Source organism: Lepisosteus platostomus, chromosome 3, assembly GCF_059453375.1.
Source record: "Lepisosteus platostomus isolate fLepPlt1 chromosome 3, fLepPlt1.hap1, whole genome shotgun sequence".
Classification (NCBI taxonomy): domain Eukaryota; kingdom Metazoa; phylum Chordata; class Actinopteri; order Semionotiformes; family Lepisosteidae; genus Lepisosteus; species Lepisosteus platostomus.
Genome location: NC_142613.1, coordinates 77443765 through 77471658, shown reverse-complemented (window position 1 = coordinate 77471658; position 27894 = coordinate 77443765). Strand labels below are relative to the sequence as shown.

General features: G+C 37.6%; 1 protein-coding gene across 6 annotated transcripts in view; it reads right to left on the bottom strand.

Annotated features, from left to right (window-relative positions):
• l3mbtl3 (L3MBTL histone methyl-lysine binding protein 3) overlaps positions 1-27894 on the bottom strand; it is a 62390-nt gene that overhangs the window by 29015 nt on the left and 5481 nt on the right. For all 6 annotated transcript variants that reach the window (XM_088626896.1, XM_088626899.1, XM_088626893.1 and 3 more), the window contains exons 4-12: positions 27472-27625; positions 22980-23121; positions 13841-13925; positions 13232-13326; positions 12377-12481; positions 11039-11174; positions 8926-9017; positions 6167-6318; positions 1964-2040 (exon numbers count right to left, since the gene is read on the bottom strand). In XM_088626896.1, coding sequence (XP_088483022.1) covers positions 1964-2040; positions 6167-6318; positions 8926-9017; positions 11039-11174; positions 12377-12481; positions 13232-13326; positions 13841-13925; positions 22980-23121; positions 27472-27625 — 1038 coding nt within the window. The remainder of the gene's footprint in view (positions 1-1963; positions 2041-6166; positions 6319-8925; positions 9018-11038; positions 11175-12376; positions 12482-13231; positions 13327-13840; positions 13926-22979; positions 23122-27471; positions 27626-27894) is intronic.

Sequence of the window (27894 nt, the reverse complement as noted above, 5' to 3'; positions counted from 1 at the left end):
GAGTGCCAAATGAAACCTTTCATTGCTAACTCCATCAATTTCTAGAAAGTTATTATCAGGCCGATTCCAAAATCTTTTTTTTTTGTAGAAGGTCCATTGACATTTTATTAAACAGTTATGACATTAGGTTAACTTGTTATGCTGATTAACATTAATTATGAGCTAATCAACATACAGTACATGCCCTCTGTTGAAAACTAAGTAAGCTGTACATTTGGGATTCTGGTTCATTTCTCTAGAAATGCCTAGACGGGCTAGAACAGACAAGTGCCAGTTCATTAGTCCCTATCCCTCGGTGTGACACAATATCCCAGCTCATCACATGAATGTTCAATGGGGCTCTTATAATCAATAATTGTAATAAGTAAGGCATCCTCTGTATAACTATCATATTCTCATCTATCAAGAAAGCCTCTATTTTAAAGCCGAATGAGGGCATAACTGTCCTGCTGGAATGTTGTCACATCAGGACAATTGTAGGAATCACTTTCAGAGAGCGAAGAGGCCAATTTTAATATTTTATTCCGAAAAAAAGAATAAGACTGCAAATGTAGTTTCTAAAATGTATTTATCTGGTAATGACTCATAGAAATGCTTGGCATTTTTGCATTTATAAACACAGTATATTGCAATTGACAATTGGGCAAAACTGTGTACAACAAATGAGAGCACCCACTGTGGCTAGAGCCCTGGATTACCACAGTTCTGGAGCGCTGTTTATTATGCCATCTGTTGCTTTTTGGTATGTACTAAAACAACAGAATGTTGGAGCACTAGCTCTTTTTAAACTCCTCTTTGGGGGTTTCACTATGTACATATACTGTATACAGCAAACTTTCAGAATAAACATAGGCAGACAGAAGCCTGCAAGGGATTGGGTTTAAACATTCAATTTCTTGTAGTTTTTTAATTCAAGAAGACAGGAAAGGAAAAAAACAAAAAAAATCTTTATTCCCTGAGCAGGAAAAATTATAAGATCTTTCACAGCATACTCTTACGCTTTCTGCAATTAGATAAAAACGTAAAAGACAGCCTTGTTTTCAACTAAATCACAGAAAAGGTCATCTACAATATAATATCTGTCACACAAACAAGTTAAACTACTAAGCATGTTTTTAGCAAGGAGCCAGCTAGCAAGGAAGACATTTTTTGTATTTCTTCAGGAGTACAGTAGGTAGATCTAGATTTTGTTTTCTTGGGTTTCTGTTTAATTTGTACTAAGTGCTTGGAAAGGAAAACCAAGACGGATCACAAAGCACACTAGGCAGGAGTCTAGTGTCCTCCCCTAAATCTTTTCAGCAGGGTCCGGGATGGTGAGATTAATTTCTTATTCATCCGATTCTACAGGTAAAGATTGGGTTAGTTTTCTTAAAAACTTGTTGGTGTGCTGCTTTAAGAAATACAGCAACTGTTATTTTTCTCTAGAACAGTAATACTTTGAGTTTGGTAGACATGTTAAATTCACCTCAATTCAAGGTACTGTATGTGGCACTGTTTGATGCTAATTTTGACACAATATGAAAAAACATTTAATTTTCCATCACATCGTTTGTACCTGGAAGATACAGTGCAAGTGGGGTTTTCTACTTTTTAGTAATTTAGCTACAGAAATGACATATTGTGCAGTTCTTGAATCTTAAAATTGTCTCAAACTGTAACAATGTACAAAATACCTTTGAAAAGGAAATGTTTGTGGAAGATTAATAAACATTTTGTCTTGGCACTCCAAAGTTTCAAAAAAGAAAAGTACCATTCAGGATAAAGTGTGGAAACGGAATGTCATGTATTTTATAATTTCCTTCGTTTCAAAAAAGAAAAGTACCATTCAGGATAAAGTGTGGAAACGGAATGTCATGTATTTTATAATTTCCTTCGTTTCCTTTGTTTAAAATAAATATCTGAAAGGAAAAAAACACCCTGAAATCTGAATATGCTGGTTGATGTTTCTTATTATCCCACTGACCCGGGGGAGTAGTGAGAATCTTGCCATTTTCTTTACACCAGCCAACAGGGTGTATATATGGACTGGTTGCATCACACCTGGAGGCAAAACACAGATTAAATAAGATGATCAGACATGAACTCCTGCAAAACATTATTCTTAGAAACTCCTTTTATGGAATTACACACTTTAAGGTATGTAAGTGTTTAAGTATAAAACATACCTTCTGGCATCAACAAAATACATTAGCATTTATTAGCTGCAATACATTAAATATGTTAGAGGAAAACCACTATTTATTTTATGGTAATATATTCTGTGAAGCTTTCTTGACATGTTTTTACTATAAATCATAACATCTTCAAGAACTCTGACCTTTCCTCCAAGCAAATGTATTCTAGCCAATTCTTATAAAGCTGTCTTCCAAAAACATGAAAATAAAACATGAGTTGTCACTGTTATGCCAGCTTCGCTGAATTAAGCAAATATAGCCCATTAGCATTTTGATCAAAAGGAAAACCAATGAAGTCTGTACATTTCATATATGAGTGCATTTTGGCAGACAAATAAGACAGTACAGTACATTGTCTGTTGAACACTAAACAAAACGGATTTAAGGCCCCATATAATTCCAAGGCTATTGCCTTCTAAAGTAGATGGAGGGTCACTGTAGATTACCAGTGTAATGATTGGATTCCTTACATTGGCAAATGTAATGGCTTCATATGAATACACAGTATGAATAATAGTTAATGTCCACTGATCAGCTCATGGGACTGAAGACTGTCTAAACTACGTTATGATTATTACGGTAAACTTTGTGCTTCTGTGTTTGTTTACTGCATGGTGAACCTCAAGTGAATCAGCATGAATATAACTTTAGAAAGGTAAGGGGGTAAGAGGACTAGCTTGTGGAGGAGACAGACGTTAAATCAGTGGGAAATTGCAGACACAGCAGTAGTGGTCACTTTGACACAGACACCAGTGACTGTGGAGCAAATAGATTGTCAGAAAGCAATGCCAAGTAACCCAAAATTAGGGCTGATGACAAGGCAGAGCATATGTTTCTGAGAATTGATTTGCTGTTGATAAATACAGTATATATGCACGTAGAGTATGTATGCAATGGTCATTAATAAAGACAAGCAGTTTGTGTTACATGGGGTGTAACATTAAAGATGTAACCTTAGCACCCAGAAGGGTCCCAGTTAGAGAAAGGGCTCCCATTATGGCACAAATCATTATATCTATCGAGGTCTACACAGATAAGAACACAATCAATTGCTTTTCTTACTGGAAAGTAACATTTTGTTGTTCATTCTCTATGGTCAAGAACAACAATAACCAGACTACCTGCTTTGTAATATGTACTGCTTAGAGAACTCCTGGACATTTTGATTCACAATAGTATATTATTTCCCTCAGGCAGTGCAGGCTTCACATGGTTAGCCCTCAAAGTCCCAATACTGAACTGCTGTGACAAGCTCTCTGATGTAGCACATCTCCATACTCAGCTCAGAACTGCTGCAGGCCTATTTTATTTTCTTTATATTTTATTGATGAACATGAATTATTCAGCTAAAACAACCACTAAAAGCAGACATGAATTTCCTTCTTGTACATTATCATGGCACTGTAAGACAGTAAAGTACAAGGTTATCAGAGTTGCCTTAGGTTAGATCTTGACAGAGGCTTCGAGTTGCATGGGATGTTTTACTTAATAAACATATTTTATTTTTATTTCAAGCTTCTTCGTATGAAACATATTATTTCTGGAACAATACTGCACACACACAAGACTATTTTAATGTGAAAGTCCACTTCTGTTAGAAGGATACACAGGTAATATCTGTGTAATGTTTCTGTAGAGGATTACTATGACATTGGCAAATGTACTGTACATAAGAGATAAGATAAGATCACTTTATTGGCCATATTCTTGCATAAGGAATTAATCTTTTCGCATGAGACACACAGACAGGGAGAGAAGCTGGGGGTCAGAGCGCAGGGTCAGCCATTTATACGGCACCCCTGGAGCAGTTGGGGTTAAGGGCCTTGCTCAGGGGCCCAGCGGACTAGGATTCCTCTGCCGGCTGCAGGATTTGAAGCGGCAACCTTCCAGCCACAGGCAGAGCAGCAGAGTGATGAAGCCAGTTCAGAGATGGGGATTATTAGGAGGCCATGATTGGTAAGGGCCAATGGGAAATTTGGCCAGGATGCCGGGGTTACACCCCTACTCTTTTTGAGAAACGCCCTGGGATTTTTAATGACCACAGAGAGTCAGGACCTCGGTTTTACGTCTCATCCGAAGGAGAGCGCCTGTTTACAGTATAGTGTCCCCGTCACTATGCTGGGGCATTAGGACCCACACAGATCGCATGGTGAGCGCCCCCTGCTGGCCCCACTAACACCTCTTCCAGCAGCAGCCTTAGTTTTTCCCAGGAGGTCTCCCATCCAGGTACTGACTAGGCTCACACCTGCTGAGCTTCAGTGGGCTGGCAAAGGTGAGTTGCAGGGTGACATGGCTGCTGGCTTATGCTGTACGTTTTATTGGTTAAAACGTACTGTACGGTCAACAAGTTAAAAAATAAAAACACTGTACATGTACTGTAAATCCCAAGTTAAAACAAAACATCACAATTCCATGCAAATGCATTCCTAAAAATGCCTTACCTGGGTTAAAATTACATATTTTACTATATGTACAATACCCTAAGAACACTGAAAATGTTTCATTGTATTATCTGAAACTTTTCTGCAACAAGTTATGTTTCTCTTTGAGTGTGGCCAAGGCAAAAGATAAATGACTTCACATTTTCCTGTACAAACTATCAATAAGTAATTAGTTTTAAGGCCTCTTATTAATGTTTTCCCAATTTCTTTCTCAAAACCATATAAATCATCACAATTGTGAATATGTGTGTGGGCCTTTTATCATCTTTTAGTTACAATTACATTTGTGATAATATTGGGACAGATGAATTACTTGTATTTAAGTATTAAAATATTAATTATATATATTGCATCCAAAGTAGTTACTTTTTTTTGTCAGTTATTAACATAAAGGCAGCAGGAGGATGATCTTAATTACAGCTCATACAAGTCACCTAGCACCATCTAGTGGCTATAACCATGAGTAAAGACCAGTAAGTAAAGTTATGAGTAAAGACGTGTCTTCCTCAACATACAGAATCAAAGGAACAAGTAATAGGTTTATTCCATGCTAAAAAGAGAAGAAAGAATCAAGTGGCCCAGGGAGGAAGAGAAGGAATGATGAAGAGATCTAGAAAAAGATCTGGAGGCGTAGTGGGTCGCAGCAGGTGTAGGCTGTAGTAGTTCAGGTGGGCAGCTGCGTCAGATCAGTCTTTTTCTAGATCTCTTCGTCATTCCTTCTCTTCCTCCCTGGGCCACTTGTTTCTTTCTTTCTAAACCTTTACTTGTTCCTTTGCAGCCTTCGCATGCTGACACAAAATCAAAGTGTGTCGAACTGTACAAAGTAAATAATATCATATTTAATAATATACAGCTAAAACACAATGTTTACTACTTTAATTTATTTTCAGTTACCATATTAAGATATTTTCAGTTAATTGGTGTCTAAAACCTCTAAACACAATGTCTGTTAACCCTTAAAAACTTTAACCTTAGTACACCCTGTTACTGTATGAATAAGTTTTGCTTATTAGAATATCAAGAACACTCTAAGACAGATATGTTAGAAAATCATATTATAATCACACAAATTGAGTCTGTAGCACAATAACCTGGATCTTCTTCTCATGGAGAAGTGGTTCACATCGTGGCTCTTGGCCAGGCTGGTGTTTCTGAGTTTTTTCATTTTATTAACAGGACCAAGTATCACAACGTGTTCCTGAAAATCTAATAATTACTTTTTGTTTTTGATTATCTCTGGCCATACTCTGTAAAAGGCCGTGAATGCAGATGCAAACCCGAATACACACACCGCAAGACAAAACATCTAGCTGAGGAGCACTGGTGTTGCGCCTGCTGACACACGCAAGATCCCCTCTCTAGTTTCTTCATCTCCTTGGAAAACACATTTGATAAAAAAATACATTTGAGAGCAGTAGATTGTCCAGTTCAGGTCACAAATGTAAATTATCTAGAAAATAAACACCTGTTATCATTTAAAGGAACTGTTCTTTCCTTAACAAAAACAAATCATACCAAACAGAAAGGCAGGAACACAAAACAAAGCTTTACCAGTAGTCGTAGCTCTCATCCCAGTTATCAAAGTGCACCAGGAACCTACTGTCCACCATGTCGGTTACTGTAGCAACGCAGATGAAAGTGGGATTTTTCCTGTCAACAGCTTCTAGTTTCATTCCTATTCGAAAACCTGATGGAGTTACTGTCTGGAATGCAAAAAAGGTGCTTATTATTGCCATGTTGAAATATATGTCAAGGCCACAGATGCAAACTACTAAAAACACCTACAAATCTTTTTGACTGTAACACTTGCTAACACATCTGACATACAGTATACTGTATAGTACTGTATATGTCACTTATCAAGAAAATGAGAAATTTCAGCTGTTCATGACATTTTCTCAGGAATTAATCCAGTCTTAAAACAATTCAGTTATATACAGTACAATGGCATCTCATTTATTGGTCATATAACTGTATGTGTGGAACAGCATTAGTTATTTTTACATGGTTAGAAATTATTACTGTATGTACTTTGTACATGAGCTTTATCATGTGATTTATGAAAGCAGAAATATCATATTAAAAGACAATAACCTCAAAAGCAGTGAACCTGTCTCTCATCGTTGTGTCTGATTTCTGGAGGAACCCAACACTATGCTTGCACAAGCGTAATAAGTCAAGCCAGTCCAATTGATCTTTTGAATGTGAAAACCAACTGAAAAGGAGTTTCTGGTGGAATTGGGAGAACATAAACAGAAGACTGTACTGGACACATATTTATGTTGGTACATTTCAGCAGCCACTGTAAGTTCTCCTTTTTGTGTCATCCACCCATACAAAATTCAATGCACTGTGGTTAAATGTGTACTGAGTCTAATTAACTTTGTATTTCATATACTGTATTTACTTTCAACCCATCCTTATATCAAATAAATTTGAATTTGGAATTACACATCAAACAGCAGGAAATGTGTGATGTGAAGGGAGAAGAAACTCACATTATTTTTGTGTCGGACTGCACAGACATGAATGTAATGAAATACAAGAATGCAACCCTCAAAATCCCAAAACAGTTCCAGGACGCCACACAAGTGTTTGCTGTAGCAAACAGAGTAATGCATTTTCAAAGAGAGTATTTTACTTTCAACAGGGCACATGGATTGTAGGTGCAAGTAGCAGTGGCAAAAAAAGCACGTAGTACTGCATAGTACTTGTATTTAACAGCACATGGGATTGAGAATTCAGAATTAAACTGAAAGGAAATGCTGGGAACTAAAATAAAAAAAATAGGGAAAAACATTCTTCCCATATACATTACACATTATTCCAGTGATTCTGATTTTGCTGAAAGTGTGGGACAGTAGGAAATGAAGACTCTTAGTTCATGAATTAAGTGCCACAAGCTAAGTTTAAAACTACGAGCGTTGCTTAGTGATGGGTTTATTTGATCTGAAGTTTCACTTTCCATTACACAGAAGGGGATAATTCCAAAAGAGAACAGTCCATTAAAACAACTGGTTTCAAGGTTCATTTATATGATAAGGACACTAGCTTTTTGCCATATGCTGGCAACATTTCCAGCATTTGTGAACAGTTAAAAATAGTAGACAATATTTTTTCCATAAAGATTTTTGTTTTATGATAACAGTTTCAAATATATGGAAAAATCTATTGGTGCAGCTTAATGAGAAAATGAAGTTTTATTTGCTATTATCATGAAAGAAAACAGTATTTGTTGTCAAATTTGTTACTAGTCAGTACAGTTCTAGTTACTAATCAGTACAGTACACAATACTCAAATTAGCCAGATAATGTGAAATAAGAAGACTGAACAACAGGATCAGCAAGCAGAAGTTTTTATAAAGAATTTATCCACACTTATTGGTGTTTCCATTAATTTCAGAATATATTGAATATAATTGATTACTTTAATTGACTTTTCTAACATAGTTCTCCAAGAGCTGCACTTGTGTCCTGTGCCACCTTTACAGTTTAAGTACTTACTGTATATGACTTAATGTTTGTTGTTTTTAATTTGAACCTTGCAAGTGTTCATGGGAAATGTAAAGAAAACAAGAATATCAAAACTTAAAAAATAACGACAGCAAGTGAAAGAGATAAAGAATTTAATGCAGAAAGTATTTAAAAAGAAGATAGAATACTGTATTTTACCTTATTTTTTATATTCAGCTACCACTAACAGCTACATAAATATATTATATTTATATTTGTAAACTAAAACAGTTAATAACACTCAGAAATGTTATATGTCAGTTATTTTTATTTCCAGCTACCAACATTTCCCTTTGGTAACATGATTCCATATTAAGTGGATTTAAAGAAATGGATTTTCAGCACACGAATGATATAGTACTGTACATTGTACATTGTACACTGTGCCATACATTGTGGTCTGATGTGGGAGCTTTCAATATAATGGATCTAGGCTCCATTCATGACATGTAATACCCTTTTTTTAAAAATGGTACTGCTACATTTCATTTTATAATAGCTTGGCTATGCAATTTATATGTTTATATAACATATAAATTATATTTTCAAGAAATATGAGTATAAGACTAAGAAAAAAATTAAATTAAGCTACCAATTTAGTTACATCTAAATCAACACAAGTGCCACCTATAGATCTGCTTTGACCAGTGAAGCACTGAAAGAAGCATGCCAGACCAGACAGTCGTACACTGCAGTGTGCTTTCCACTGGTGTCAATTTTGACAGGCATCCTAACAGCTGCATCTGTACATTCACAATCTGTGTGTTCACAAGCTTGTGTGTTCTGGTGACACTTACTGTGTTTTGGTTTTCAAACAGGGCCTTGGGGGCTGCCTGAGCCTTGCACAATTTGACGTAGGCCTGCCAGCTGAACTCCTCCTCTTTCATGCCTGTTAATGGGCGAGAAAGAACCGTGTTACATCTCTGATTCAGACATTAAAAGGAATCAAAAACCCATCTGTTATGAAACTGTGTTTCACGTTTTTCAAGGAATTCATATTCTGAAAGTCTTTATCAATGCAGCAAATCGGTATCTGTTGTGTCTTCAATGCCTCTCAGTTTCCTGTATATTGCATTAATCTCTAGCTGCAAGTGCGTACTGACAAACCCTGCCATTTCTCGACCACCATTTTTTCTTTACTCATTTCTTTTAGTAGCTCCTCATCAGTACGGTACTTTTACTATTATCTTTATTATTTTTCCCAGTTCTTTTGGAAGTGATTACTTCTTCACTCTGGCTCTTACAAGCTCTGAAATAGCTCATACTGTATATCGCTCAAAACTTAACCTTTCTTTTCACTGCCTCATCTTCCCAGTCTGCTCTGTGCCCCTGCCCCAGAGTGGATAGCCCAGGCTAGCTGAGATTGTCAACTGTGGGGTTTGTAAAATATCTGCTTTATGCTACTGTATCTCATGCCACTGTTTGCTCTTGCATCTGTGCTGCTGCTGTGGACGTTAACTTGATCATGGCTGGCTGTGCCACTTCCTCGAAAATACAACATGCTCCCCATAAATCTAAGATCTCTTTTAGATCTCTACTCAATTTTACATAGTTTAATAGTTTAATTAGTGAAATTATTATTATTTATCAGAAAATTGATTTATTTTGCCTAAGTACACTATGGCACATTAAAATATGATTATTTTAATGTTGATACACAGTAGGTTAATCCCGCTGGATACGGTTAAGTTGAAAAATTTCATAACTCTGGGTGGGATGGTGGTTGAGTTTCTTAGATGCCGTTCTAAATATAATCCCTGTGTAGAATGTGACATTATTTTAATTTTGTTATTTTAAAATCATTTTTAACACAAAAAGATCTCAGCACCTGCTGGTAAAATAGTTCTAATTTACCATCCTCTTACACTTGATACTAGGTTACTACCCATATTACCAAAGCTACTAACTGCTATATCTAACCTACAGTATGCAAGTATTTTATTTCTTGATTTCAGTGTATATGGGGATTCTCCTAATTTCTCAGTTACTGCCATCTTCATGGTTACCTTATTGTAATCATTAGTCATTATAACAACTTTCCAATACATACACTATACAGTACATGGCTATACTGTACATTAGAATTTGTCAATATCATATTGTACAAGAGAAAAATAGACAAATAGGTTAAATCAAAAAGTTTTGGATTGAAGTTATAGAAGTTTCATAGAAAACATCCTTTCTTTTGGTATCACAGTGTTGTGTGGTATCCTGAGTATTAAGAGCAAGGGGAAATTGGGCAGAATTGTTAATCCTGCTAGTAAAATAGCTGATCGACCACAGAAACACTTAAAGAGCTGTATTATACTGCATTTCAAAGAAAGGCTTAGCTGATCATTGATAACCCCTGTTACCTTCAGTGATACAGTTTAGAGTGCCCGTATCAAGAAAATGTCTACAAAAACACATGTTTTTGAGAAAAAAATGTTTATTTTTTATAAGGATTTTTTTTCACTGAATAATTTTACCTCACTGAAAGGTTAGATTTCTCTCATATTTTCAGTGTAAGATCAAGCTGATTAACAACAAAGACATTTTTTCATAGCTGATTTTGCTCCTCTTTGCCAAGGGTGCCAATAATTCTGGAGGGCACTGTATATTTTACTAATATATTCTGTTTTAAAGTCATTTTATATTACAAAACAGCAGTTGAAATTATGCCAGTCTGGTACAATCTCCTCTTTTAATGATCAATTCTGAATCTTGAAAGAGGGATTCTTTTTTTCTGTTTTTAATGTTTTTGAACTATAACATAACTTTTTTCTCTTCCTACAGTATGACATGAGTGATACGCAGAATGATACAATTAAAAATACATAAGCAATTAGATTTAGGAATGAAATACAAAAGCATTTAGATTCAGACGAAGGTGGAACTTAGTCTTAAATGTTTCCTTACTGAAATTCTTACCTTTTGGAGGATAAAGTTTGTGTCCAGTTTTTTCACACCATCCAACTGGATGAATGTCAGAGGAGTTTGCATTTATCCAGAAGTCATAGCAATCTGAATATTTGTCAAAGTGCAGCCTAATTCTGTAGCCTGATACCTAAGACAAATATGAAAGTGCAACAAAGTCATTTTATTAATTTTGATGTACTAAAAACAAATGCAAATGATTACAATTACCAGGGAAAAGACGTTAGAATTATTTTGTTTTGTGTTAGATATATTTGCATATCCTATTTCAACAATAAAAACTTTTATAATCCTACTGCAATTTTGCACATTTCCCATTAACTGAACACTATAAAATGTATATTATTTCTTATAATCCAGATTAGGATACTGATTTTGTATTCTTATGCAATTACCCAAATGTCTTTAGCAAGCAGAGCTGTATAAATCGATAAAAATATCTGTAGGTTAAACTCATGTAATTCTAACCTCTGTGGGTTACTGTACCTTGGAAACAATGTCAACAAAACGAATAAAATGAATAACTTTCTCAAAACATATTTGGTGTGTATTTGATCACAATTCATGGCACAAACTCCCAAAATCAATCCTGCTTTGTACACAATTACATCTATAATTTCTTCAGGCATTCATCCAAAAATATTAGCTGTATTTGTATTTGTGCAGGACACCCCTTTTCACCCTCCTGTCTTAAGACATGTTGAGGGCAGGTGGATGGTGAGGCTAAAACGTCCACTTCAAAGACTGTCCACCTTTCTGAATTCAGTCTTTTACTTTAGTCTGAGCCTATGTTTGGTTTCAGCAACACATACAAACCTTTATCCTTTAGACATCTTTCTGATATTTCTGCATGACAATTTTTATTCATATTTAGTCTTTTCTCATGTATGGTATATTTAAATTTGCTTTATATACTGCTTATGCTCCATTTTAAAAGAACCAGCAACTGACTGCCTATCAGTCAATACTGTCATATCCTAGATTTGCACATGCTGCTTTTGTTTTATTTTACCTTTTGAGCAAGAATAATTATTTTGAGAAGTAAAGTATTGGATACTCTGTTACAAGGGATAGCAGCTTCAAGGGGGAATTTCAGGTAAATTGAGGTATCATCCATAAAACATACAAATCGCTGGGCACTGAATTTTGTTTGTAATATCTAGCTTTTTTCTTGAAATCAAAAAAGCATTTTAAACAACTTTAAATAACTAAATGTTTATGGTACGTGTAAATGTAAATGTGTTAATTGTATTACATAAAAGGTACTTTATGACAAAGGTCAAGTATGGGCATTATTTTTAGCTTGCTGATGGAATGCAGATGTGTGGTTACCTCGGCAACAGTTAAAACACAGTACACTGAAGGGTGCTCAGGGTCCACACCTTCCAGTTTCATTCCCACTTTGAATCCATTTTTACTATGGGGGAAAGACTGGTGCTGAAATTAAAACAAAAGAACACTGATTTATTGTCTTGATATCTGCCTTTCACCACTATCTGACATTAAACAGAATAGTACACTTTCTAAAGAGTTTCTACTCTATGTCACCTAATTTTAAAATTCCTACCCCTGTTTAATTTTTTCTTTCTTTCTACTGACCATATTTCTGAGTCTTTTCCAGTTTCGTAGGCAAAGAAGGAATCGCTTTCTCATGACTGGATCATATCTCTTGTTACAAGCCTTCCTACAAGTCTCTCTCTTTGTGTTTGAGAGGATAGAGACTGTATTGTATATATATACTCTCAGAGGAGAAAGTGTAGACAGGGTTTCACTCTCAGACAGGCATATTGGTCGCACTGGTACAGTATAAATACGTGCTCATACAGCCCAGGAGGGTAGCAATATCATGTTCGTTTGTGGCTACTCTTCTTTTTCAGGAAATTAAGGGCATAGGCATAACCTCAATTTTGTGTGACCTCTGTTTGCAAGTCCCGATTTCTTAATGGTGTGACTGGTAAAAAAAAAACACAGAATGGAATGAGACTTTTTCAAAGTAACATGGATATATTATCTAAAGCGGAATTTGAAAAATGTATAAAAGAATCTGAAGTCATTAAATCAAAAGCAGTAGCTCACAAGTTCAGCGGTCCATGCAGTAACATTAGCACAGGACAGCATTATGTGGCTATAATGCAATAATTCCAGGATACAGTGAAATAAACATTCATTCTTATTATCTATTTTTACCTCTTTAAATAGTTTGCTAGGGGCAGCAATGGCCTTCTCCTGCTCCAGGTAGGAAGCCCAGCTCCATGACTTCTTCTTTCCTCCATATGGTACAGCTAAAAATACACAGCAACCCTTAACTGCACAGCAGTGGTACAGTGATATGACTTGAAACAGATATATTTTATTATAACATAACAGGAGCTTAATATTGCACTAATATTAAAACTTGACACATAAAAGTCATGAGCGTTTGAGCTTCTCTACCAAACTTAAATATTTAATCTGCTGTATGGGGAGAGAAAGGGGTGAAGACAACTAGCACTGAATTAGAGGATAATTAAAACGGTTATTTTAAATGGTTATTTTAATTATGCAAGATAATAATTCACTTGCTGCCTTATGTTTTTAAGCAGTGTTAAGTCATCAGTTTCTGACATAGTCATAGACTCTTATTCAACTTAAATATCAATTAGATATAGTCACATTTTAGCAACACTTTGTATTTGGTTCAACCGACTTCAAATTGACTACAAGCAGCATGTATGACAGAGTAAACTAACTAATGTTAATGTACTTTCTAGCTTGAATGACAAATAAAATGGGGTTTTTGAGACACTTTCCACTCACCCTGCTTGAGCAGAGCTGCATCACCCCTTCGCTTTCTCCGGCTCCTCTGTGGTCCCCTCACCGCCTTCCTGTCTGCTCTGTCTTCCTGTGACGTTTTAAAGAGACAGAGAACATGTTCAAGCTGATAAAGATGATTTAAACAACCATTTGTTTTAAAAATATGTTTTAAAGAAAATTACACTCAAAAGGATATTTACAAAAGAACATAATGGAAATAATTAATTATGCATGTTTACTCCTCTCGCGCTTGATATATGTCTTTACTACCTAAGGGAATTTTACAGTTTTGCAGTGGATGTACAGTACTGCAACAGATGGATGTAAATGGAAAGTGGGTCTTCTAAAGAGACTGTAAAGGTCTGAATATTTATAGAAGTACACAACTTAATATTTAGATTTTTTAAATATGTAAGTACTTCTTAAACTGTGTGGGTTGGTTTGTATTGGCTTGCACAAATCTTGCACCACAAATACTTTTCCATAGTTTAATGAACAAGAACAAGAACAGAACAAGACTTCACTGGTGTGAATTACCTCCCAATCCATTCCTACCGCAATACAGTGTGTGAGTGCAACACTGACAGAATGAAAGAACTGAACGGTTTTAGCCTTGAACAGAGAAGACTATGAGGGGAACTTGAGTATTTTAAATCCTCAAAGGCACTGACAAAGTCAGCCCAGTGGAATACAAATAGAGGACACAAGTGGAAATTTTGAGGAAGTGCATTTAAAACAAGCCACTTTACACAAAGGGTAGCGGACATATAGAACAAGATACACAGCAATGTTACTGAAGCTGATATGCTGACTTTTTTCAAGAAATTGCGGACTGAGATACTCAGATCCATTAGCTGCTATCAAATGGGCTAGATGGACTGAATACCTTTCTTATGTTCTGATGCTAGGCACATTGTTAAAAGGTGAAGCCATGTCCAAATTACAACAATTAAGGAATATAACTTCATTAATATATCCTAGGTTTTAATGGAATTATACCACTTATCTGCAATTTATTTAGCTGATACTTATATTTAAAACCTGTGGTACAGTTTACAATGACCTATCTTTCCCCATAAACAGTTTGATACAATTCTTCTTTTCTAAGATAACAATAAAGGAAATAATATCTAATCAATTCTCATTTCCAGTTTTGACCTCGTCAAGATGCTTGCACCCATGTAACTAAGAAGACACTGAAAGGAACAAACATGCAATCAATGCCAAGTGAATTACATAAAAAGATGAAGAAGTGTTGGCAAGTCAGAGTGTCAGGAAGAAAACAAAACAAAAAAATCATACAAATGAATATTAGGTTAAAAGTCAGTAGTCACTATTGAGAGGTTCAGTCTGATAAAAGTACTACTTTGACTTAAACTGTATTTTCCCACTTGAGGATTAAATCATAATTAAGATCACAACCATACAGGGGCCCAGTTATAAATCGTACAACAGAAGAGTATAAGACAAACATTTAAAATATCACTTAAAACGTTTAAAAGTTTAAGAAATGGCAACAGGCCTGGCTGGAAGAACTGTTCTGGGGCAGGGACACAAGGAAATGACCTATTATTTACATGACGCAAGAACAGGTGGTGGGGCCAGTTCAGAAACAGATGAGATCTATAATATCTGAGAGGCAAAGCAAGAATTAGGGAAAGGTTGAAACCCAGAGTATACTCCTGTTAGTAACACGTGGCATTGAGGGCTATAGAAATGTAGACTAATCATCAAATGAAATCTGAAAATGAAGTGAAAAGATTCCTTGTAATTTCCTGAGTTGTAATCTTTCAGATGTTGAGCATGTTGAGAATGCCTTTCCTCTGTTGAATAAATGTTCAGTTTCAACAGGCAATATTGCTCTGTTCTGTTTCTCCATTAGTTTAACATACAGCATCCTATAATTCTGAATTATTTTTTATTTTCACATTTGTTCTCGGCAAACAATTCAATCCAAAAATATACCCTACAGTTTATCAGCAGTCCCCTACACAAACTAGGGACATTATGCAACAGGATATTGCAGATGAAAAGCAATAGGCAAGGCAAACTCCTTTTCCAAACCAAAGAAAATTGAATATATCAGTCAGGGACCACTTTTGGAATAAATGACAGCTGTCTTAGACATCTGAGAATATTTACACAATCGAAGCTCAACACAATCCTGCCCTCTGGCTAATAGTTTTGGTTATAGTTTGGACAACATGCTGGTCAGTCAAACAGATGTAGACTGACAGTCTAAAGCTGATCTAGAGTGAGCTATTGTGCTTTCTTCCATGGCAATGAAATTCAATTGATGACTTCTATGGGGATGTATGGGACTGGAGTATTTATCAATTTCAGAGGATATGCTGTACAGCGCCCAAAGTATTTTTACATACACAAAGATTTTCTAATGAAGTAAACTGAAATCATGATTCTGATGATCACACAACCTCGCACTCCTACACCTTACATTCTGGGACCAGCCCCAGAGTGCTCTACGTTAACATAGCAGATATGGGAACCTGTGAATTTACACTACATTTCAGAAACTCCCGAGAGTAATTATTACTCATTGTCTTTTTTTTTCTACAAATCCAGAAATGTTTAAGCTGTTATCAACAAGTCGATCTTAGTCTTATTCAAAGGTACCATGCTTTAAACATTTTAGTAAGGTATGACTAAATTATTGTGGCTAACCATTATCAACTATAATTAGAGTTTAAAATTATTTTTATTGCTGTACTGTAAGTTGTGTTTCAGTTCTTAAATCAACTGTAGTTTTCTATGTGAACATTCATAGTAGTTTTTACATGATTATACTATTACATCAAATGTCAAAGGCAATAGGAGAATACTGAATATGCTTGGCCCTTAATTGTTCTATGACAAATTAAAATAAATTGTCACGCCCTCTACAGGAAGAAGGTGCTCCTACTCCGTCCTGTTCCTAGTTTTCCTGTGCTTTGCTTGTCCTTCCGGTGTGTTTTTGTGTGGGGCTATATATTTCCGGGTCACCCTTTCCTCTTCACTCAGCATTGAGGGTTCGGATGTCTTGAGACCCGCCTAGCACCAGGTCGTCTTCTTCACGGCCTGAGGGCACAGGTTTCTACCCGACATCGTCTGACCGCCTGAGCCCGGGCTAACCCCTGTTTTTGCCGCTACGCATAGGGTCTTTATTGCTCTCCTGGGAATTCCACGGCATGCCTTTCCAACATCCGTGACAGAATGCCGAGCCATTCTTTGACCCCGCAAGCAGCGCTTTTTGTTTTCCCGGATCGCTTCTGGCCTTTTTTTTTCAGTTCTCCTATTCTAATCGCGGGATGCCACTCACGACACCCGTGTCTGTGAGCGGGCCCTTCAGCGTTATGCCTTCCCGACATCTGCAGACGAATACGTGGCTTTCCTCGGGTATTCCCGGCATCCATGACATAAATAAAAACTAATTGTAATGGGAGCCGGTTCTGACTCCACATCAGTTTGTAGTTTAGGACCCTGTGCAGACGGTATAATCCGGACGTGACTGGAGAAGGGCTACAGGGAAAACAGGCTGGAATGGAAGGGATGGTGAACAGGGGGCGGTGCCGACAGTGATCCAGGGGGGAGTGCAGGCAAACAAGTCCAAAAACAGTCCAAAGGGGGAAATCAGGGCGCAGTCCAAAGTCCAAAACCAGGTGATCCATCCAAGACAAGATGATTAGAAACAGGAACAGGGACATGGAACTAGTCACAAATTGACGAGGCCAGGGGCTCCGAGCCCCGGACTCAGCTTGGTCAGGACGCCGTTTGGAAGCCTCTGCCTTCAAACCGCAGACGTAGGGCTACTTGATGATAGGCGGGCCTCCGGGCGTCCGTCTTCCAGTGGAGAGCCCTGAGCTTCAGAGGCATGAGGTTTAACTAATATACGAGGAACAAGGGGCTGGTGAACATGATAATGAAGCTAAAATACAAAAGGGGTCGGAGTGCCCTCTAGAGGAGGGATGACGATCGTGACACTCAGAAATTCTTTGTTATACAGTATACTAATACATTTTTATATTTACATTTTTAAATTTACTATATTTTATATATACATTTGTACTTTATTATTCAATATAATAAAATACTGTTTTATACCAGATAATTCTCCCAGATATATACCAGTCTTGTTTACTGACAGTTATGACCCCACCAGTCTAGTGTAAATAGTTACCTCACATACTGGCAGTTAACACGTTAACTATAATAAAGGGTATCACAACGGTAAAGCAATTGTTCCCTTTCATGTCAAACTGTAGACTTTACTCACCAGGGAGTAAACATGTCTGTATTTTACAGCTGTTGAACTGGACACTTCAGCAGCACATAATCCCATTCATGTTAGTCCACAATCTTAATAAAGCAGTAACTCATCACTATTTTACCTTATTTTCGGTATGTCTGGCTTCCATTGCCTCCGTTTCTCTGAAAAGGTGCAGTTCTTGTTATTTTTAAAGGCAGGTAGAAACAGATATTTTAATGCTGATCCATGTACCTGTTTAATTGAGTGGGTTTTAGTTCCTTACATACTTAAGCAACTTCAAAGGCTTTTAACAAAATGGATTTGGTTTCTTGCTTATTTTCCTTGTGGAAACTTGGGAATTTTGTTCCCTTAAATCCATTTGCAAGCGTACTTCAGGTCTGGCGTCAATGGTAGCGAGGATAGCAAGTGAGTATACTTAAAACTTGCGTGAAATTCCAATGCCAGGTCAAGACGGAATTTTTATGGCAAATTCTAGATTATATAGGCATGAAATCTGGATTAACTAATACACCTGAAACTTTATACAACTCCTGAGCAATGGTAACAGGCATCAAAAGTTTCCTTCTTAGCGTGTTATTGCAGAAATATTGACCAGGTAAACCCCCCTTCTCCTTTGCAGTTTGCCTTGTCCTCAACACTGGTTGAAGCTGTTTGTCAATTAACTATGTGTACTTCTATGTCCATTCTAGAGACATAGAAGCGGAGTGGCAACACCGTGGCAAAGGATCTATGCCTTTGGCTGGAAGGCTGCTGGTTCAAATCCCACAGCTGGCAGAGGAATCCTATTCCATTGGGCCCCTGAGCAAGGCCCTTAACCCTAACTGCTCCAGGGGTGCTGTACAATGGCTGACCCTGTGCTCTGACTTCTCTACCTGTCTGTGTGTCTTATGGAGAGCAAGCTGGGGTATGTGAAAAGATGAATTCCTAATGCAAGAAACTATATGGCTAATAAAGTGATCTTATTACCAAGTACTCATCAATGCAACTCACTCCATACTGATGCTGTATTATTTTATGTAGACAATGTCTCCCATTCTCTGCCTCACTGCCAGACATTATTTAAAAGTTTCATTGCTCAGTCAGGGTATAAAATAAGGGGTCACATTTACAGCAGTTAAATTTTGCAATGGAGAAAACTGGTTTACCTCTGATTGCTCTGCTGATCTACTGAGATCTAGTCTCCCTCATCACGGTAAATAACTTTGATAAAAACAAAATAAACAGAAGCTGACTTAAAGATGCTAAATACTGTACATGGACACATTTTCTGGATTCTCTTCATGCTCATGTCCCCATTATAAAAATGAATGTACTGACTTACTGGAAATATTTTAATTATTCAGAAGGATTTATTTTTTGGGACAAATGCCAAAATAAAATGTGTAATTTAATATGGAAAATGTATACTGATTTCTCCATTCTGAAGACTGAAAAATCTGTGGGGAACATTTTATTTCCACTCTGTTGTTTTGTGATCACTGCACTGTTTGTTTTAATCTTTAAACTCTTTGTTAATTGCCATTTATTTGAAATGTCTCTCAATGGAGACTTAAACTGTTTTTTCAGTGGTGTTCTCCTTAGACATTACATATTGGCCCCATACTTAATTATAACTTGGTGGTAAGTGGAAAGATTCACAAAATCACAGAACACATGACATATACTTCCCATTTTCCATAATTAGAAACTCCTAACAAGTACAGTAGTTCTCCTTTCTCTTTCTCAAATATTGGAGAAGCAAAGAGATTCACGTTGTAGAAGAGGTTTTAAATAATGTTGGTCTGCACACATTCAAGGATTTGCAAACTTTGTTGTGCACATGAAGCTTTGTACTAGCCCAAAGTATTAATCAGCTTCTAACCATTAAAACGGTCCATTAAATTTTTTTCCACACAATGTACTTGACCCTCATACAGTAGATACTGACCCTATGAGAAATTGAATATTGTCTTTGATTTCCCCACGAGGGGTGCATTCATCGTCATCTGAAAGTGTCAGGATTCTGAGTTTTTTAATTCTTTGTCCACTGCTCTAGACAAGAATATTCCTCGCTGACACCTGGTGATCCTGTTGAATGATGACTTCAGTACTGATCTCTCACAGCAACAGGAACACATCTAGCTGGCTTGACACCGTGGGTAAAAGGAATCTTCGTATGGAAGTTTTTTACTGTCCGGGTTCATGATGCTGAAGGTTGTTGGCAGTGAAGCTATATAACACCACTACTGACGTGGGCTTTATAACACTATATTACACTGTACTTCTACCATTTGGTTTCACTTCTATCCGAAAGGAAGCTTGGAACAGATGTTACCGATGGGGAGGGGGAGATTATATTGAATTTGTCACAGAAAAGCTAAGAGTTTTCCATGCTGACAAACTGCAGTAGTTCACTCAACTCAACAAATTCTTCTCAGGTTCTAGATCTAGTTCTATCTTCTTACCTTTCCTAATTCAGAGGGAGTCGCTGGAAACAATTACTTTCTGCCGACATCTGGGCTACTCGCGGTAGCTTTGCACACTTTTCCAGTGGGCCTGCTATCGTTTTCTCTACTTGTTTGTCTAGTTATCCACCCCTTTTTTCCAAACCCTAAACATGCCAAGTCTCAGGCCCCAGCTCTGCCCTCTTCCTCTATGTTCTATAATTTCAGCTCTCTGCTCTGCCCAAGTCCCCAGTATTCGATCTGCCCCAAAATCAACATCTCTGTGCCTTTAGCCCAGGTTTCTTCTCTTCTGTACCCTGACGCTCCTGTCACAGCCCTCTCTGCCCTGTCAAACCGGTGTCATGCCTGCAGTTCAGCCACCGGGAGACAATAAGATATTTTACTCTTGTTATTGCCCCCTTGTGTCCAAAGAAACCTACTGAAACCTCAAACTGCTGAGCTTCAGGTCCCAGGTCTATCCAATCTCCTTGTTGTATTGTGCTCTGTCACCGTCCGCAGACAGTACAGTACACGTCACACATTATCCAACTTTAGTTACACACGTTCATGCATCCACTTTCCCGTCGGCTAGCTGGCTCATGAGGGTGCACACTCGGGGCTTGGCTAGCCGTTTCCCATTTCATACACGCAAAACATGACCACATTTTATTTAGAAATCAGTTCCTGTTATCTGTAGAGACATAAACACAAACTCTAAGTCTAACATTATGTTTTCTGTTTATTTGTACTTAACTGTAATTTGTCTGTCTTCTTTTTTCGTGTTGCAGTCTGACTTCCGGGTATGGTGGCCTCATACCCGATACTTCTTTTCAGCTTGACTTTGTAGTGTCAACGCTGAGTGGTGCATGCGCACATCTTCCGGTAAAGGAAGAACCATTTTTACAGATAGTTAAAAATGAGTAAAATGTTGTGTTCAGGGTTGGGTTTGTTTTTGTACATTCTGTATATGCTATTGTTTAAAGGAATGAAGGGATTGCTATGGTTGGAAATAAGTTTATCTTGAGAAATGTAGCTCAATAAATTGTTATGTAACAGTGGTACAGTCCAAGGGGGCAGGGCTATACGGTACCTATTTAGGAGGATGAAAGAGATCTAACAGGAGCTTAGTCTTGCTGTAGCTGCAGTGGGGGAGCTGATAGGACCTAAGTGTGGTAGGACTCCTGGTTTATTATTTTTTTTGTTATATATAATTGTTTGTTAGTTTGTGGGAAGCACTGTCCTAATAAACCAAAGCAAACACCCTGCAGCCTCTGCACTCCTTCCCGTTCCCTGTAACCCAGAGGAGCTCAGCTGGAGCCCCCACTCTCCAGCCCTTCCACCCTGTCATGCCAATACATCCCTCCCTGTGTGTTCCTCTATGCTCAGCCCTCTATGTGGACTCTACACTCCCATTTCCCCTCATTCCCTACTCCTCCTATTTGCCACAGCCTAAATTCTCACAATCCCCCAACCTTAACACCTCAGATTGTTCATTTTTTTCTCAGATTCCTCCATGCAATCCTTCTCTCACAGCTCCACTCGCCAAAGACCACTCCCTCTGCACAGTTATCCCTCTCCCTACCCCGACTAATGCCCTGATGTTTGTTTCACAGAAGCCACACATTACGAGATGCAGACATTAATCTTCCTCATCACCTTATCCGCTCTGGTAATTCCTTCTAAAGCAGAACTGTTCATTGCGCCTCTCTATACTGTATGTCTTTCTTAATTCTACCAAATATCACTGGGAAGCTTGTCAAGACTTACGGGAATATAGGGCACATCTGGCAAATATTAGAGGAAAACCTGATTCAGACATAAAACTGGAATAAAACTACAACTTTCAGCAGGACAATGAAGCACAAAGCCAAAGCTACACTGGAGTGACTTAATAAAAAGAAAATGAATGTCCTTGAATGGCCATTCTCCTATTAAGAATCTATAGAGTCACTGTCCATAAGTGATCCCCAAGAAACTTTAACAAAAATTGCAATAAACTGATGTGCAAAGTCAGTACAAAACTTACCCAAAAAGTTTTAAGTGCTGCCAAAATTGCCGAACCAAATATTGAGTTCAGGGGTCTGAATACTTACCATTTTTTATGTTTTTTTTTAGATTTAGTTAAACTTATCTCACTTAGAAGCCTTTACTTTATTATCAATATAATTTATTATGAATAAAAGATGAAGTAAAAAAAGCTGTCTACATCATTTTGTAATCTTACAAAACTGGAAACACCACAGGACGATTCTGACTACTTTTTGTGAAGCTCCGTTGATAATTAGATAATAGAATGATTAGTAAACCTCCACTTATTCAACAATCTCAAGAATGAGTAGGCCAGCTTTCTTCACAAACTGCTATAAAAATAAAAGCACTGAATACAAAAGATACTTCCATACCTTCTCAACACATAAAACCACACTGGCGGTGTTATATAAGAAAGAATACTTACAGAGTCGTCTTCCTCTTCTCTTGGGTCATCTCCATCCTCTGTATTCTCTGCTTTTAGGTTTCCAGGCAGCTGTATTTTTCTTTTTCTGTTTGTGCTGTGCAGCTCAGCATTGGGTTTTGTGTCTTTCTTTGGTCTGTGTTCACTGCAGTCAAAAAGGAAAAAAAAAACAAATAGAAAAACAGGTTTACCATATTGCTTTTATGTATGTTATATTTTTAGAGAACAAGAGAAGAAATTCTGGTAAAATATTTTCGGTACCTTTCTGACTAATTGATCATTCCAAGCTCAACATTCAAGTGACCCTGACTGCTGCACAAGCACTGTAACAGTTTGATAGTGTAACAGTTTATTGGACACCGATGATGGGGTCATTTGACCTGTTGAATTAGAAGCCTGGTATAAATTAAAAAAAAACAGAAGGAACCAAATCCCCCTACTTATCAGGAGAACATCACCTTAATGCCAGCAGGTTGTTAAATACAAATAAAGTCAGCTCACTGTCTTTCACCATTTGGGGTGTTCATTACCCAGGAATTTCTAAACTGGAAAGATATTCCAGTCAGACACATTGTCAGTGACAGTCCACAATCTGGGAGACCATGGACCATGACAGCTATCTAACATTGGCACATCCTCCTTCATGTGTGATGCTCTGGGCAGGAATGTACAGTCACTAAAGAGCCCCAGCTTGAGGCATCTTGCTGCGTGTTGCTATGCTGATTATCAAAGTCCTGGAACCTTATTTCCTGACCTTCCTATAGGCTTGTCTATACATAACATCATTCCATACACATACGCATTCCAGCACAACCACACACATTATTCGTGCTGCTTGTGTAACAGTTGCTTTCTCGGCAGATGAGAATATAATGTTCATGCTGTGGATATCCTGCTTGGTACACTTGATGAGCCCCACTCATCCGATCTCCATTTGTGGGATTACCTAAGATAACATGTGGCTCCTAGACCTCTGAGATCAGAGAACTGGCAACTAATTGTTCAGGCTTTATAAGAGAAATGAGACACAATCCTGCATCCTGGTACAATGCATGAGTGACTGCTTCCAACACTGTCTGTGACAAACTACACCTGCTAGACCTGTGACATCACAAAAGTCTAAAATTGGACAGAGGTAGAAAACCACAGGGAGATCTGTGGATTCAACACTGTGTATTAAGGTAGAATTACCAGTCTGCTTTGTATGTGGGCTATACAGTCCAGACAAGGTGGGAAATTCTGCCCAACACTCTTGACAGTACCTGCCACACGGGCCAGCCAAACGGGCTTGACGGACCAGACCCAGCCCATGGACTACATGATTGACACCTCTGATTTACATGCTTTAGACTGGTGGTTCCCAAACTGCAGTACGTGTACTCCCATTGGGGGCCTGCCAGTAGTATGCATGAACTAATTAATTTTTATAACAAAAAGTGTTTAGACCACACTTCTCTGTGTGGTTATGTTTTAATATGTACTGTACTTCTACCAGTACGTATTTTTATGTTCCCTTTTCAAAAAGCAGTTTCTGTCACCATCTAGAGGATGTCTTAAAATAACTGCTTGCTTGACTTGAGCAAACTAATAGGTACACTAATTAAAAAGTTGGGGTTGGTTCAATTTACCTCAACACAACAACTGTGTTACCGAGTTCAGTGGTTATAAAAGCTTTGCAGTTTGCAGTTTGCAGTTTACAGTGCCTGAAACACAGAGTTCCAGTTCACCCAGTTGCAGATGAGCTCACAGGCTAGTAAACAGAGGATCGAAGCAAAGGCGGAAAGACCTTGTTCTTGTCTTGGAGACCAGATTTTGGTAATTTGAACCTTGTGTAAGAGAGCTCGCCATTCCCTTATTTTATTCAATTCAGATCTCCTTTATTTTGGAATCCTCAAAACGTTGTGTCCTAATTTGGTGATGTCTATTTAGAATAGGGACACAGATTCACATTTGCTTTTGAGCATACAGGTTATAAGAAGGGAGATTTAGCAACAGCTCATATTCTGTCAACACAGCACTTTCACATGCATAAGCTCTTGCAGATAACCTTTCCACATTCAAATTTGTGACTGCACTCTTCATGTGGTACAGTTATAAGACAGAAAAGTTCATAATTACACTCAGCAATATACAGTACCTAAGGTTTAATAACGCTTACAGATGCTAACATTCTGGATTCATAATGCTGAAAGACGTTAACTCAAGATATGGCCAGTCTATACTCATTATAATTCATATCCCCTGCAAACCTGCCCATAAATTTAATTAATGACACCTTTCTTATTTATATTTTAAAATCTTTTACATTTTTTGTACTCGTTTTTTAAAACCTTTTTCTCTTCTAAAATTTCTCTCCTCCTCACCTAGGTCTCCTATATGGACGGACTGCCCATGGACCTACTGTATAAGGCCTAAAACAAGTTTAGTTTTGACAATAAAACAAGAGCACTTGAAAAGAAACTCCTATGTGCATTCCCAGACATAGATTAAGGTGCAGCCATTTCCAAATGTTCTTGGAACACAACCCAAAGGACAGAATTGAAAACCATGAGGCAGTGCATTTAAAACCGACCCTGTCTACTTCCAAGAAATGGCTAAGGATAACAAATCTTATAATTATGGATAAGACCCTCGGATCAATTAGCCACTAGTAACCAAATGAGCTAAGTGGGCAAAATCTCATTTGTATCCTTTCTCTATGTTCTCATGTACTGAGGTGTTATTATCTCTTCTATCTAAGTAGGGTAACGCTGAAAAGCAAAACTGCTTTTTTCCACCACTGTTACCATGGCAGTCTTAAACCTTCCAAGGGAAAACCAGTTTAAGATGAATATTTTCCTGGCAGCTCTTCTTTAAAAACACAATGGATATATTAGCTGTGATACCGGCCAGGGATATGTAGCACTCACCTGCTCAACCATGCAACATGATGCATTGTGTGAGTACTTCTTACATCCAGAAACCACAAAATTAAATATCTAGCCATGACTGTCTGTGGTGTAGATACCGAAATTGCTTACATTTATTCACCTCATCCTATTGGTACACAAATATTTTAATTTGGATAGCATGAATGGATGTAACTTGAGAGTTAAAAAAAACAGAGAGTCAAAAAGGAAGATACTCATTTACTAGTAAAAAATGTGAGTTCTGAGCTAAAATGGAGAAAAGTAAGAAATTATAAGAAGGTAAGAAAGGTACTTGGCAGTTTCATGCACATGTTTTGGGAGGGCACAGATGTTAATAGCTTTTAGGATCACCTGACACGCATACTGTCCAGAACTACTGGAGGAAACACACAGTACCACTGGATCCAGTTGTGTTGCAACAGTACTTAATAGGGACTCATGACTTCAACCAAAGGAGTGTCAATGGAAAATCTGGCTCGTTGGTTTGACTGCAGCACAGCTCTGGCCCCCAGCTCATAATCTCTACTGCAATGGTTGTCATACTGCAGAGACATAATACCCGTGTACTGTCAGGGTGAATAAGGCCATAACAGCGGTACGACTCTGCGGATCTGGAGAAAAGCTGCAGTTGGAATAAACTGACTGACTGGATAGACTGACGCAGGTGTGACTGCAGTGGCGTCTGGGGAGAGCAGGGGAGACCACTCAGGAGGGGGGAAGGTGAAATCTCTTGCATTGTTAAAATCCTTCTGTTAAAATGTTAAAATGTTCCATGTCAAAATCTAAAAAACTGAAGGTAAAAAATATAACATATGACAGGGTGTCATTCAGCCCACATCACGATTGATTCAAAGATCTATCTCAGCTGGCTCCTGAAGAAAGGTATCTGTTTCATCAAAGAGGCTGAATAGCTTGTCCCAGGCTCCCACAACCAAACATTGAACATTAAAGGATAAACCGTACAAGCTTGGAATTAAATGTTTTTATATGCCAAAAATGATTGGCATTTTCCATCATTTTTCTTGCTCATTAGTCTAGCGTCTTACAAAACAGTAAATTATACTTGATCCTCCTTTGTACTGTACTGCATATGCTCTTCTTGTTTCTGGAAATAAATCTGTTTCTGGAATGAATGGATCTATTATCAGAGGCTCATGATGTTTCTCATGAGTGCTGCCATTAGGAAGATTTCTGTAAGTACTGTACCAGTCTGGTGCCAAAAAGAAAGCAATGACACAACAGCACTGAAAAGAGCTCATGAAAGCAATAGGAGCAACAGGTACCAAAATTAATAACAATTAAAACAAATGTTAAATATAATTATAACACTTGTTGTGTTAAATTTCACCCATTATTAATAATAATAATAATAATAATCTCTTAACATTTTTTCATTTCGTTTTGGTTTGCCTGCGGTCGGAATAGGCAGCCCTCAGTTTGAGGTGTGCAGCAGTCTATCCCTATGCATTCTCTTAAAGCTTCAACCCAGACGGGCATGATGACTCATGATCCAAAGAAAGGTGGCTTGCTTTAAGACTAATGTAAGTATTGTCCCTTAGCAATAAAAATCACTCATCTCAGCTTACTTTTCCTGTGCTTGCTGCAAACATTTCTCACCGCAGAATTTTCCATCAGGATGAGAGTCTTGTGGTGAGCCAATCTGATGGCAGTTTGCACAGCGCAGGTTTCCTCTGGTCACTGGCCTTTCCTCCTTTATGTTTGTCCGACTTTCTGAAAAAGCTAGAAAGAGGTAGAAAGTAAAATGAGTTTCACTATGAACCTATGTTTTTCGGTCCGATTTTGTACCTCTGTGACAATAGTGGTTAAAAATTGTAAAGCTCTACACCAAAACTTAAAACAACAATTCAAATACAACAATACCTTTAAATATTTTAGTAAATTATGTTTAATTGAAGCAGAAAAAAAGAATAACTCCACACACTGAATTGGTCTCAGCATTTCAGTTTTGTATACCTTAAACAATTGGTGTTTAATACTATAACCTAACT